Source organism: Camelus bactrianus, chromosome 11 (genome assembly GCF_048773025.1).
Source record: "Camelus bactrianus isolate YW-2024 breed Bactrian camel chromosome 11, ASM4877302v1, whole genome shotgun sequence".
Classification (NCBI taxonomy): Eukaryota; Metazoa; Chordata; class Mammalia; order Artiodactyla; family Camelidae; genus Camelus; species Camelus bactrianus.
Genome location: NC_133549.1, coordinates 71,397,679 through 71,412,154, shown reverse-complemented (window position 1 = coordinate 71,412,154; position 14,476 = coordinate 71,397,679). Strand labels below are relative to the sequence as shown.

The 14,476-nt window shown below is 43.6% G+C and overlaps 1 protein-coding gene across 15 annotated transcripts in view; it reads left to right on the top strand.

Moving 5' to 3' along the window:
- KCNMA1 (potassium calcium-activated channel subfamily M alpha 1) overlaps positions 1-14,063 on the top strand; it is a 705,404-nt gene extending 691,341 nt beyond the window's left edge. For 5 of the 15 annotated variants that reach the window (XM_074374292.1, XM_045522767.2, XM_074374288.1 and 2 more), the window contains 2 exons: positions 1,843-1,961; positions 3,806-6,484. In XM_074374292.1, coding sequence (XP_074230393.1) covers positions 1,843-1,961; positions 3,806-4,055 — 369 coding nt within the window. In that variant the 3' untranslated portion in view covers positions 4,056-6,484. Of the gene's footprint in view, positions 1-1,842; positions 1,962-3,805; positions 6,485-13,293 lie in introns of those variants that run through there. The other 10 variants (XM_074374290.1, XM_045522769.2, XM_045522772.2 and 7 more) reach the window with 6 other exon arrangements.
- The last annotated feature ends 413 nt before the right edge of the window (positions 14,064-14,476 follow it).

Sequence of the window (14,476 nt, the reverse complement as noted above, 5' to 3'; positions counted from 1 at the left end):
GGGTGTCAGGCAGTGACAAGCTAGGCCTCTGCCTTTGCTGCTTTCTGCAGGAAAACGGCTGGAAGACGTGACATTTATGCTTTGCTTGTATCTGGCACTGTGCTTTACCTGTATTCATTCATTTTAATCCTCGTTGACAACCCTTTGATGTAGGTTCTATTGTTAGATACTTTAAGGAAACTAGGGCTCAGAGACTGAGAACTGGCCCTATCAGGAATTTGCACTGGGGGTCCTGGCTTCAGAGCCTGTGGGTTTACTCACCTGCCTGACATACCTTCTGCCACAAGATGGGAGGCAGTGGATGATTCCAAATGCAGCTAGGGCCGGGAACCCTTTCTACAGGTCTTAGCAGAGGGAGAGTGACTGAGACCAGCAGAAGAATTAGGAGACCTGGGTCTGGAATTAGAGACAATAAAGGATCCACATGAGATACTATTTGTTTCTAGAGGTGCATAATGAGCTGTGGTGTGTTGAGAACCACTGATGCCAGCCAGGGTCATGCCCAGAATCTTGGGGGCTGCCCATGGCCACTGGTGGTTTTTAAATGCTCCTCCAGGGCTGCTGATTCTGAGGCTGGACCCATGACTCTCCCCTATGCTCTCCCTGCTGCAGAAGCGACCCGTGCCTCCCTTTAGGTTCCGCGCACCAGCCTGGTTCAGGCACTCTGGCAAAAGTATTTGGTTTTGACACTTATTCCCAGCCCAGCTCCACAGATGCATTCAAGGGGTAGAGCCACCAGTCTTGGGAACCAATAAATCCATTGTACAAACAACAGTGCCACCCAGAAAGTCCCAGTAGTGGAAAAGGAGCCAAGGGAAGGGTCATTTTCTCCATTTCTTCTGAAACCCTGATGCCAACTTGCACTCTCTTTTAGTTTGGTTGTGGGCATGGATCCTTGTAAACTGGGCTTTTTTAGAAGTCTATCTCTGTAGCTAGTCGTTCTTTTTATCTATCATTTACTTACTGATACATTTTAAAAGGATAAAGACTGTAAACAATGGTGAGACTTGTCTCCGTTTTTGTTCTCTAATGTGATGCCCACATGGAAATTTCAGGAACAGGAAGGACAGATGCAGTCACTTTATTCCCAGTGAAGGCAGCCTTCAGGGATCTTCCTGTAATAATGCCTGCCTGAAGCCTCCTGGCTGCAGGAAGCCGGCGCTTCCAAGTGCATGAGTTTGCTTTCACATTCCGCCTCAGGCCCCAGACCCTTGGAAGGCGATTGTGAACTGATTTAGAACTGTGAATGCCAGTTATTCAGCCTGGAGACCTCCAGCTCCCAGGGAAACACATACTCGTCCACCCTTGCCATCTCTGAGGTCTGTAAATTGTGCTTTTCACACAGCCCATACCTGAAAGAGTCTGTCACCATAGCACCTGATGGGGTCTTTTCTCCTGGCGGTGATTTTAATTATCACTCGAGCAGTTTTGACAACACGGTCAGATCGCAGTGATTACAGCTGAGCTGGGGCTGAACAGAATCACCATTTTGCAGAGCCAGTTTCTTCTCCTCAGCTGAACAGACATCTGAGACCTTCAAGCTTATGCCATCACTTAAAGTGAGGGAGCGGCACCGTCTCCTTAGATCTCTCATTGCTGCAGATGGAAAACTAGAGAGAACCAGAGGAAAGCGCATCATTACTTGATCCCCCAAAATCACCAGTATTGGGGTGTAGTCAGTAAACTCCACTCACTTCTTCAGCCACAGCCCCTCGGCACAGACCCTCCAACCCAAGAGATGCCAAAATGAGCTTTCATGAAAAGGCCCTTTCCCCACCCCGGGAATTCAACTTTCAGGCAAATAAAAATGATTTTTCTCTGTGTTCTTTTGTTGTCTCCCAGGATGGTGGTTGTTATGGTGATCTGTTCTGCAAAGCTCTGAAAACGTATAATATGCTTTGTTTTGGAATTTACCGGCTGAGAGATGCTCACCTCAGCACCCCCAGCCAGTGCACGAAGAGGTGAGTGTGTTTCCACTCGGCCCCCCATCCCCAGGGCGGAGGCATACATGCCCTCTCCCGTCCCCCACAATGAGGGCAAAGGTCTACATACCTGCTCTCAGGATGCAAACTATCCTGCCCATATTAAATCCAACACGGAGTTTGGTGGTTACGGGAGGCTATTTTCTTTAATTACTAATAGCAGATGTAAAGACATCATGGGAAGAAATTCAAGTTTTATAGGATAGTTCCATCACCTAGTTACATCTGTCCTCCAAACTCCTACTACTGGGATAATTCTCTTGGTACCTAATATGTAAATATTTCATATTCTTAGTGTTTAAGATAAATGGTTCCTTTGCTGTGTCTTAGACAGCTGTGTATTTTTCTCCATTTTTATTTTTAAATTATTATTATTTTATACAATTTTAAAGGTTACTTTCCATTTATAGTTATTACAATATATTGGCTGTATTCCCTGTGTTGTACAATACATCCTTGAAACCTATCTTGCAATCCAGTGGTTTGTCCCTCCCTCCTCCACCCTTAAATTGCCCCCTCCCCGGCTGTAACCACTAGTTTGTTCTCTGTACCTGTGAGTCTGCTGCTTTTCTGTTATATTCACTAGTTTGTTGTATTTTTTAGATTCCACATATAAGTGATATCATACGGTATTTTAGACACCTATATTTTTACTTAATATATTTTTCAATTGACTCACTTCTTTTACTTTCATCTATTTATTTTAAAGAAAACTGTATGTTATTACCTTGAGCAGAAGAAAATAATGGTTCATGTGTGCTAGCTATATTTTTCTAATATGCATTCGAGTAAATTTATTGCAGCCTAAAATTAAACGTACATCCTAGAATTGCAAAAATCGGTGTGTTTCCATGATACACCACAGGAAACAATGCCATAGAGATGAGTGTTTCTCAGACCTGCTTGCATATTAGTGTTACCAGGGCTGCTTTTTAGAAGTACTCTGATTAGTTTGACTTAAACGATATGGGATAAAGATATGTGGTTTTAATGCCCAGAGATTACAGTTTGGAGCCAGAGTTGAGTGTAATTGCTGTAGATCGTGGCTTCTCAAAGGTAGGTGAACATAAGAATCTTCTGCAAAACTGGTTAAAACACACATTTCTGGATCCCACGCCCAGAGTGTCTGACTCAGTAGGTCTGGGGCGGGGGGGGGACGGGTGTTGCTTAAGGATCTGCATTTTTAAATGTTCCCAGATGATGCTGATACACCCTGCCTGAAGACCACACTTTTGAAATCCACAACAATAAATGAAACAAAGTGATTTTTAGTTACATCTGGTGTTAACCAAAGGAAACCTGATCAAATTAGGGAGAATAGCTAAAGCCTGAGGGACACACAGGCAGGAAGGTGTTTTATATTCTTCCATTTAGTGAAAACCTCCACCAAAGGTAAGAAGAGAGGAAGGACTCTGATTTTGCTAGATAGTGGTTAACGAAGATCACGTGATGGGTGTCTGGGATTGTGGGAACATACTGCTATGAGAGGCGCAGTGCAGTCCGTGAAAGCTGTGTGCCCTCAGGCTACTCAGGTTCAGAAGTGAACTTGACACCGTATTGAAGGGGTGCATAGACCATAGGAAGTACCATTTGGTTCTCCCGTGACTGGCACTAATTCAGCGTCTCTGCCAGGGTTCATGGCTGGCTTCCTCTGTCCAGCTAAATAAAGGAAGATCTGGTTCCACTTGGAAGATGATGTTTAAGGCCTTGGACCAGCTGGAAGTCCATCTTCCAGATCCTCTGGTACACCTGGTTTGCTTCAGAGAGGTGAAATCTTCGCCGAGTTCTCCTCATCCTGTGACCTCTTTGCTCTCCCCATCCAGGTATGTCATCACCAACCCCCCGTATGAGTTTGAGCTCGTGCCGACGGACCTGATCTTCTGCTTAATGCAGTTTGACCACAACGCCGGCCAGTCCCGGGCCAGCCTCTCCCATTCCTCCCACTCGTCCCAGTCCTCCAGCAAGAAGAGCTCCTCCGTTCACTCCATCCCATCCACTGCAAACCGGCAGAACCGGCCCAAGTCCCGGGAGTCCCGAGACAAACAGAAGTACGTGCAGGAAGAGCGGCTCTGATATGTGTATCCACTGCCTCCATGTGTGAAACTGTATCTGCCACTCATTTCCCCAGTGGGTGTTTCCAACAGTAACTTTCCCGTTTTCCCCTGTAGTCTCCCCCCTGCCTTTTTTTTTTTCACATATTTGCATATGTATGATAGTGTGCATGTGGTTGTCATTTTTATTTCACCACCATAAAACCCTTGAGCACAACAGCAAATAAGCAGACGGACCAAAAGTTATTTATGATTCTAGGGGAAAAATAACCCAAAGGCATGCTCCAGACATAAATAGCTCACTGCAGGAATGAGTTCACAGATTAGAAGGAAGCGCTTGTGATCCACGTCGGTTATGCAAAGCTAGTTTAGTTAATGTAGAGGAAAAGTCTATTCTGATTTATCAGGATCATCAGGGTGCTTTGGGTTTTGATTTTGTTGTTGTTTTCCTTTCTTTCTTCCTTTTGTTTGTTTGTTTTTAATACACACGCAGTAATATAGACACACGTTTATTTGAAACGAGCTACCCAAAAGCAACGAAAACGTATTGGTTGTTTCCACTCTCTGGCCGAATATCTATTGTGAAGCATTTGAAAGGCTTTTGCCATTTGTGTAGATGAAGACTAAGCACTTGCTTGTTATAAGAGAACATCAGAGATTTTTTTAGTTACTTTCCAAGGCGTTTTGTCCCAGAGCTTGCTTCCTCCGGGAGTTCCTATGAACACTTCTGTCCTTACTGTGGAGGAAAGAATAGTATTCCGTTTGTGGATGTAGCTAATTCTAAGTCATTTAAGTAAAGGGAAAAGAGCTTTGATTGCATATTAAATTGTTATTCTGTCTCCTTATGCTGCCATGTGAATAACTATTTTTTTCTCTCACTTTTGACATTTGGGATGAAAAGCCATATGTATCATAAATATCAGATGTAAGTCATTAAAAACTGCCTTCCTGGGACTTTTACATCTTTTAAAAGGTGAATTACTTACCTTATGTACAGAATAAATAATGCTCAGAAAAGAGCAAGTATTTTTCCATGCATTCTCAGGGGACTTTTCTACTCCCCTTTGTTTGATTAGCTAGGGCCCCGATGCCAGGGAGGAACGAGGGCTGGGGCCGTGGTAGAGAGAGAGGAAGATCACCCAGTGGCAGATCATGCTTTTCCAGGAGCCAACCTGCTGAATAAATCAGGATGTAGGAGGATCAAGCCACAGGTGACTCAACAAAGACAAAAGCCAGCTACCGCCTTCAACTGTCGGCACAGCTGCGGGAGGCTGGCGGTCCCAAAGCAGAAAGCTGGTGGGGAAAACTCATCGTCAATTTCCGAGCCGTAGCCAATTCACTTAGGCAGGTGAATGACAGTCATAGAGAATGACCCCTTGTCATGAGGTGGGAGGGAAGGAAAAGAGTGTGACAGTGAGCCAAACACATTTTGGTATAATTATTTTTTTCTTTTGTTTTCTTTCTTTCTTCCTTTTTTTTTAAGTTAGTAAGCATGAGCGGAAAGGTAGAAGAATACCCTTTTTTTCAATATACAGTTGTCAGATGTTTTACGCATGCAAATAAATCATGCTTTAGGCAGTGCAGTAGTTCCTCAAAATCAGCCAACTCCACCATAACCAAATTCCTGTATGGATGGACTAGCCCCGGGGCTGCTAGCTATGTATGTGAGATGTTTCCTTGAAGACAAAATTCCATCGAAGAGAATAGGGGGTGGAGGGGAGGAGACAGATGTCACAGCTGTACCATCTCTAAAAAGGTGTTTTTATGGTGAATGTTTTGGGTTTAGATTTTGGATCCCCGTCCCCCACCTCCCCCAAGCATGATAGTTTTGGAGATTTGCTTGCTGTGTGAATTGACAAGCACTTTTACTGACAAAATGGTGAGGCTCAGTTAGAACCTCCATCCCCACACCAAAGACAGGGCAGTACAGTGTTCAAATCAGTATGGGGGGGGCATAATTGTATACATGTCTATGAAAAAGCCCTAGGAATGGAAGATTTTTTTCAAAATTATTTTTTGTCCCTATATATATTGATTTATATATTCCGTATAACTACCTTTTTATATATAACTATATATACACATATATACCTATATATGTATATATATATATGCACACACACATGTCCCCTAGTTTTGATCATGAAGAGCCCTTCATGCATTCTTTGCAAAGGAGGTTATCAAGTGAGGCCCTCAGAAAATTTATAACTATAAGAATGTGCCAGTTAAAGTGCTCGACAGGAAATAATGACAGTTGAAAAGCATTGTAAAACTCACATAGCTTACTTCTCTCTCTAAAGTGCAACAAGGATGAATAGAATGGGCCAAGGTATGACAATTAACGGTTCTGCATGACCTAGCCACTGCTGGCGGTTTTCTTCTCTAACGTTGTCCTTGTGAAAACTTTTGTGAAATTAAAAAAAAAAAAAAAAAAAGGAGTTACAAATTTTATTCTGTTATTGGTTTGTTTATTTTGATTTATATTGTTCTGTTTGTGGTTTTATTTATTTTTGTTTTGCTTTTTTTCTCCCCCTCCTCCCCATCTCCCCTTCTCTTCCCTTCCTTCTCCTTCCTCCACTTTCTAAATTGCTCAGCGCCATGAGGCTGTAACTGCTGCTACCGCTAGACAACTTAGAGTTTGTTTTGGTGTTCTTGGGTTTGGGGTTGGGTGATTTGGGGGGAACTTCTCTCCATCTGGCTTGCCTTTCAATCTGCACGTGGCCTCCCTGCCCACCTTGGTACCTTGCTCCAAGTCCACAAGCATTTTCCCATCAAGAAACCCAGCTTTCCTCCACTCCCCCCCCCCACCTCCCCGTTACCACCACCCCAACCCAGTCCCCCATCAGTCTGTCCACATCTCTGGGTTTATCTTGGCAAGACCTACTAAATCAAGTGATGATGCCAGGTGATAAACTTTTCTGGAAAACATTTGTAGCTAGCTATTCCATTCGGCAAACCCACTTCCTGGTTAATAGTTGATCTTCCTTTCGATTTAAGCCAGGAAGGTTATTAATCACAAAAAACACTAGTCACCTTTATGTTTAATCAGGACTAACCCCCCCCCCCAAATTAAAACAGTTCAGCTGTATGTGTCAACTCAATAGCCCACCCTCAGTTATCGGGGGTGGGGGTACTGATGATTCAGTCTTTTTCTTACCCAGGTCTCTTCTGCCGCCTGCCTTTTCAGACATTTCTGAAATCCCAACCAGAGATTGGGCAGATAGAGATAAGTTGATCCCAAATGCGTTCTATATACAATCTGTTAGCAGCTCTGATGAGATGATCTTGTGATGGGAATGGAGTGGGAACAGACTGTGACTTGAGATGAAATTTGGGGATGTTCCCTGGACTTCAGGCACGCAATTGAGAGTTGATTGGTTAATGACATAGTCAATGATGGAAAAGGTGTCATTATTACTTCGATTTTTTTTGTGTGATCACAAACTCCTGTATTACACTTTCCTCATGTGAATGAATAATCTCTTCCACTGTTTTCCTTGTGACCCCAAACTTCTCATTCCTCTTTCAGGTTCTCTTAGGAAGGAGGTATGCAAGGTTTCAAATTATGTCTCTCCTCTCCCCTCTCCCCACCTGAAGAAAAACAAGAACAAAAACAAAAGCCTGAGTAGGTCAGGGTGGAAAGTGAAAGAGTTATTTGATGAGAAAGTATGTGCACTTAAAAAGAACAACAGCTAGAAACTCAATTATCGGCACCATTCTCACAGAGAAGCGATTTGTAAGCCATTCAATTCAGTTTGTTTTAGGCTTTGAAAGGGGTGAAACTTAAGTAAGTGAGTAGACCAGGAGGCCCAGTGAAACCCTCAGCCTCAACACTCAGACAATCATGAAATCAGCATCCCTAATAACTGCTATCCAGGGTCCTTCTGGAAGTCAGTCCAAAGGGATAAAGAAAAAGTTGCACCCTTGTATTTAGATATCTACCACTATTAGGAGAGGTTTCAAATTTTATTTGTGCGTTAATAGAATTTATTATGTTATGACCCAGAATCTTATTTGCACTAGGTGCTCAATAATATTTTTGAAATCAATTGACTTTAAACATTGTTATATATCTTTAATCATGTGATAAATTATCTTCCCCTCCTTGACTTATCTTTAAAAATTCAAGGAATGCCCTGTAGGTGCTTGACGATGCTGTCATGCTGTTGGCACTTTGTCGAGCTGAGTACACAGCTTCTGAGAAAGGAAAACAGCCCTGTTCATTCAGTGAGTGGAGAGATTGTGCCTCCTGCCAGCATCGTCAACATCCCAGATGACCAGAAAAACCTTTTGACTGACTCTTCTTCTTCAGCATGGGAAAAGCCGAAAGGTGTCTGTCCCAACAGAGACAATTAAATCAACCTACCAGGTTCCTATAGCAACAAGCTCCTGAAGGAGAAAAAGGAGAGTGCAGAAACTTCAGGGCCCACGGAAGTCAAGACAGGGTAAAAAACAAATCAGTGTCTCAATCAGCTTCTTTCAGCCCATCCCTGCTTTGTCATAATGTGATGAAGAGGTAGCTGTCACTAACCTGGGAGACGCTCTCCCAGCGGGAAGGTGTACATTCATCGCAGAGGGAGGTGAGAGCGGTTATCCCCTGCCATCTGAAAGGGAGGAGTGAAAAGTCTGCCTTCGGGGTACCAACTGGATTGAGGGCCACAGAAGAGGGCAGGCAGGGGGCAGGTGCTTTGCCAGGAGAATGGTAGCATCAGACTTACAGTTAAAAAGGGGCAAATGGAGTTGTATTAGACTATTGTAAAGAAGCAAGACAGTTTTTATAATGGTTCTGGTGCAATTTTCATTTCTATGACATAGCCATGGAGAGGGAAGGAGGCAGTGTGTGGGGAGGGGGAGGGTCCACTGGGGCCTTGGAGTCTGCTGGGCAGAGGGCGAAGTCCAGACCAGCTCTCAGAAGTGTGAGATGTGAGAGGTAGCAGTGTTAGCTTTGAAGGCTTGGGCTCCTGGTTAGCTCCTCCTGTTCTCAACTGTTATCTCTATCCAGACGGAATCTTTTCCCTCCAAGCCCTCTCTCTCTAAACCTCAGCTTGTGGTGCAGGTCTCCCCTTGCATGCTTTCTTCCTTGGGGAGCAGTTAAGTGAGGAGGCTAAATCCCACGGCACTGACAGCCCACAGAGCCAGCAGAGGCTCCATTTTCCCAGCCCAGCCTGCTGCTGTGCTTCTGGGTCCTCAGGCCCTCTGAGCCTGGAGGAAGTCCTGACCCTCATTCTAGCCCCTTTAATTTCAGTGATGAAAGTAGCCATGGACAGTGCAGATGGCCTGCAGGTGGAGTAGGGCACCTGTCAAATTGAAAGCCACTATTTTAAAGAAAGAAGTCCCATTGAAGGGTGTCACTCCGTCCTCGCTTCACCTCCCTAAGGAAGGCTACCCAACCAAACCCTTCTCTGCCATCTGTGCTGCCACAGTCCCTGCTCTTCCGGCCAGCACCCTAGTTACACAATTCAGTTCTCCACACCCAGTTCATTTGCAATCACACCAAAAGTTGTCACCTACCCTTAGGTTATCCTTTAGTACAGAGAGAACTCACGTTAATGCTAACCTTATACTAAAAGATAACAAACACCCAGTGCTTGCCCTGGGCCAGACACTCTTCTGAGTACTTTACATATATTAACTCATTCAAGTTTCAGCATAACCTCAGATGTAGATGCTGTTAGCATTTTCCATTTGAAAGATGCAGAATCCAAAGGACAGATTTGTTCAAAGTCACCCAGCCAGGAAGTGACAGAGTGGAATTTAAAACTAAAGTCGAAGCACTTTGCCACTATGCCATAATGCCCCCTAAAATTACTAATAATACTGATAATCTTAACAGCTCACATTGACTCCCCATGTATGTGAGTGAGTGCTTCATGGGCACCAGCCCCTTTCATTCAGACAACATTAGGAAGGTCCTGTCATTTGCTCTATTTTACAGAAGAGAAACTGAAGCTAAGATAAATTATGCAACAACCTGCTTAGAGCCATGCAGCCAGTATGTGAGAGAGCCAGATTCGTTGGCCCTTAACCCACCACCCCATGCCATCTCCCTGATCGCAGTGGATAGTTCATGGCAGGGCTGGTCTTGGTAGGTGACATCTCCCAGTGGCAGTGTCCCTTCTTTTGCCAGCATCTCCCCACAGTTATTTCCTGGGTTTTATCTTGTTCTACCAGCCCACCTGCCACAGCCTGTGAAATGCCACTCCTCCCTTAACCTCAGGCAGGTCACACATTCTACTCATGGTGATGACATCATGCATCACATCTTCAAGAAGCTTATTAACAAGTGGATTTATTTTTCTTTGGCAGTGAGGATGCTTTCAAAGCTGGATCTATTGCCCTTCTCATCTTAGGGATGAAAACAAAGCCCCCAGAAATCTTTCTGGCTCATGGGATGAGGCAGGGAGCAGAGATCAACTTAGGGATTTGGCTCTACCCTGGGCCACTTCAGCACTCACGTGACTTCTTTCCTTGAGTATTCTTCCTTATGGCCAATTTTGTAGGTACCCAGTAGGGCAATTCCTTCTTTGGAAGGCAAGATTTGATAAACCAAAGTGTCACTATCATAGCAAAGCTCTCTCCATTGGCGCAGAATGACTGGCACTCATTAAAGTGTGGTTCCTTTGAAGCTCTTCGGGAGAAGCTCTTCATAAAATACCTTTGCCCCCAGTTTAGTAAAATGCTCAGAGCATGCATGTATTTCCATTTCTTCAATAGCCTGTGTAACCAAATCTCCAACAACACGTAGATGTATATCTTGCCAGGCACCTGAATTAAAAAGCCTGTTTCTTGGACATAATGAAAACTTCAAGTCATCAGCAGGCTACGTGTTAATACAGCTCCTTCTTGTGTTGAAGCTGAACAGCCAAACACAGGGACGACTCTGCTTAGAGAAAGAAGCTTAAATGGGGAAATAATGCTCTCTTTCTTACAGACAGCAGAAGGAAATTGATATTCTCTCTGCTGTGAAAGGTCAAAATGCCAACTTTGAATTGAACTGTAAAGACTAAATTCTGAACAATTATTCTCCGCAGCAGTTGTAAAAATTTCAGCAAATTGCAGCTGTCTTAGGTCTTTCACCCAAAAGACCTCCTCGTTGCCATCAGCAGAGTTTACTCTCCCTTCCAACCTGGTGTGTCCAGCCTGGCACTAAATCCCTTTGCAAAATCTGTCCACCAAACGGCATGGCCAAAACCAAGGGCAGCTCAGGCAAACAGCACAGACACTGGGCTCAGCCCTTCTGAAAATCATCTTTACACATAAACCATTGGGAAAAGTCATAGTTTGAAATTGTTTCGGCGGCCTGGCAATGCTTTTAAACATGATAACCATCACACTTTACTTCTCTCTGAAAGGTTAGCTTAATCGTAGATCACAAAAAAAAATTGGTTTCCACAAATGCATAATGGTTCATCTATGTCATACTTGAACTAAATGGTTTTTTAAATGGAGCTGAAATTATTTTGATGTGTACACAGTCCCAGATTTCTATACAACCTTTTTTAACCAGCCCATCAGGAATCTTGCCTCTAAAGCCTCATTAATAATTCAGATGTGCTGATGACTTTAAAAGATCTATGGAATTGAAGCTTAAGAGAAAAAAAAAAAACTCTGCTTGACAAAAAGATAAATGAATGTAGAAAGAAGCTGTAGGAGTCTGGCAAGCTGTAGATCATCTCAGAACAGATTGTAACTTTATCATTCTGTCAGGGGGAATAATTTAAAGCACTTAATCAGTTAGCTTCACTGTGAGGATGTAGCATTATGAATTCCTATCGTCCAATCTGTTCAAATCAAAGTGAACTTAATTATAATAGGTGAGAGAGCCAGTGCAGGAGAGCGGGGGATGGAGACTGATCCAAGAGGCAGGAAGTTTCCTCAGGGGGTAAACTGAGCTGCTGAACAAAGGGGAGTGAGTGAGCTTTCACCCAGGCTCATCCCAGCTCCAGCTCAGTGTCTGTACTGGGGGCTCAGGGCACTGGACACCAGTAAGAGAAACTATGGATCAAGGAGAAACAAGCAGAGTGGTCATGAGCCGATCATAGAGGTCACGTCAATAAATCATTAGCCAAACAAGCACACACGCACACGCACACAAAATTGAGATCAAGCCAGGGGAGCAATTTCTGCCAACATACCAGTCCAGGTCCACGGACCAGGCAGTTAGGACTTGTCCTGGTAGGCAGAAAAGGAGGCCAGAGAGGCCATTGTCTCTCTAGCAGTGGGTGTGCTTGAAAGGCTTTTCCCTTGTTCTTGACTTTTCCGAAGCCACGAAAATCAGACATATGATTCCCAAGTTAGAATGCGCTCTTTGCCCCCGTCCCTTCTTATCTACCCACATGGCTGATTTCCCAGAAAATTTCAATCCTAGAAAGAGGCGGGGATGAGGGCTGAGTCTTGTGAAATAGCGCTAAACTGCTAAGACGGCGCTAGGCCACTTTCGTCCTCGCCCCGGCCTCTGAATGTCCTGACTCAGCAGCCTCTTGCAGCCATTTCCGGGTTTAGGGTGGAGATGAAGTGCCCAGACTTTGCCAAGCCCTCTTGTTGACAGCTTGGGTTATTATTGTCGGTTAAGATAGTGCCACTAGGAATTCTTTTCCTAACTTTAGACCGACAGTTTTCGTTCTTGAAATAAAAGCCATCTCAAAATCCTCTTTAAACATTAGCTGCTATTCTAATTTTCACCCTCACTGGCCAGCAAAAATCTGTGGGCTTTTTTCAAGTTCTCCAAAACTGGCCGCAAAGAAATCAGAAGATTTGCTTGTTACAAGCAAAGCCAAGCCAAGGCTGGGAGAAGGAGGTCCCACGTGAGAGTCTAGATCACTCAGCCTGCGGCAGGGACAACATTCCTCATCTTCCACTCAAATCAGTGGATGCACACATCTTTCTTTAGGTGCAATGTTCATACCCAATAGTTGTCACATTCATCATCTCCTCGCCTCCAAAGCTTTTCAGGCCACCAAAGGAACCCCAGAGAACACTGCCAGAGTTTCTCTTCCGTACCCTCTTTATTCCCAGAAGTCCATCCCTGGTGCCTCCAAGTCCCAATAGCCCGTTGGGTCATCACTTGCTACAGGCAGCAGAGGTATGTTTCAGGTTCGGGGGTTCTCCCTACCCTGCACTGTCTCTCTTAGCAATTACTCACTGTCAGCTTCTCTCGGTTTCCTTTTTGCATTTTTCAATGAACTTTCCAAAGTCTGTACCCTAGGACTAATTAAGCTTCTCATTTCTCCTTCTTGTTCTCTATCCGTTTTGCCCTTTAGCAGAAAAGAAATGGTTTACAGATGAACCGGATAATGCCTATCCCAGAAACATTCAAATCAAGCCCATGAGTACCCACATGGCTAACCAGATCAACCAATATAAATCCACAAGCAGCTTGATTCCACCAATCAGAGAAGTTGAAGATGAATGTTGACTCCCAGGAGACCAGAACTATTTTTTTAAAGCCTGACAAACTTCATAAATGGTGACGTGACTTTTCTTCCTCTTACATGCTGAATCACTGGTGGAAATGTTAGGAGAAGCAAGAATTGCAAGAAAAATAGACAGATCTTTCTCTTTGTCTGCCTTGAATATTGCTTCCATGTATTTTGGAAAAGAGAATGATTTCATTTATAAATGAACATAATACAATAGTCATGTATAGCCTCTAGCATTTTAAATTATTTTTATTTATTAGAAAGAAAATATATTTTTCCTTTTTTTTTTCATTGTCAGATATCTTCCCTATATCGAACAATGCAAAATCAAAATGAACAAGTGGCCAGACTCCTTAAGGCATATTTCTCTTCTTTCTCTGTTTTTTCTTTGAGGAGAATGATGGTCACCACCACGATTAACTGTAATTAAGGGAAATGGATTATTACAACAATTTTAAAATGGTCCAACGATGTAAGCATGTATTTTAGTAAATTCAAAAAAAGAAGACAAAAGGGGGGCAGGTGAATCTCCTGGATGGGTGTGTATTTTGGCTGCATTGACACCAGCTCTTAATAAATGGAAACTTATTTATTTTCACAGTTGACAGTCATATTTTTGTAGTTTTAGTTTTCATCCTGTATTTCTTATCCCTTTGTTCGTATGTTTAAAGGGAAGACCTTCTTGCAGCTTTTCAACAATTGCCAGATCAGGTGTACCCTGCCAGCTATAACAATACCAGGAAGGTTGTGAGTGTGCCTGGGATGTGGAAGTTGAGGACCTGATGCACACAAGGCATTTCTCTGTTTGTTGTTCTAATGGTGGGGACTCCTACATGCTGTCACGCTTCTCATTTCATATCTCCAAACCAACAAAGCAAGTCATTTCAACTTTGGAAAGGTCTGGTGGACTCTCTTCCCTCTCCCCAGTTTCAGGGCTTTTAGCCTGAAAGCTTGTAAACACCGATGAGTAGTTTTCCTTAACGACAGCATATGCTAACACATTCGTTCTATTCACTGAGTTTTT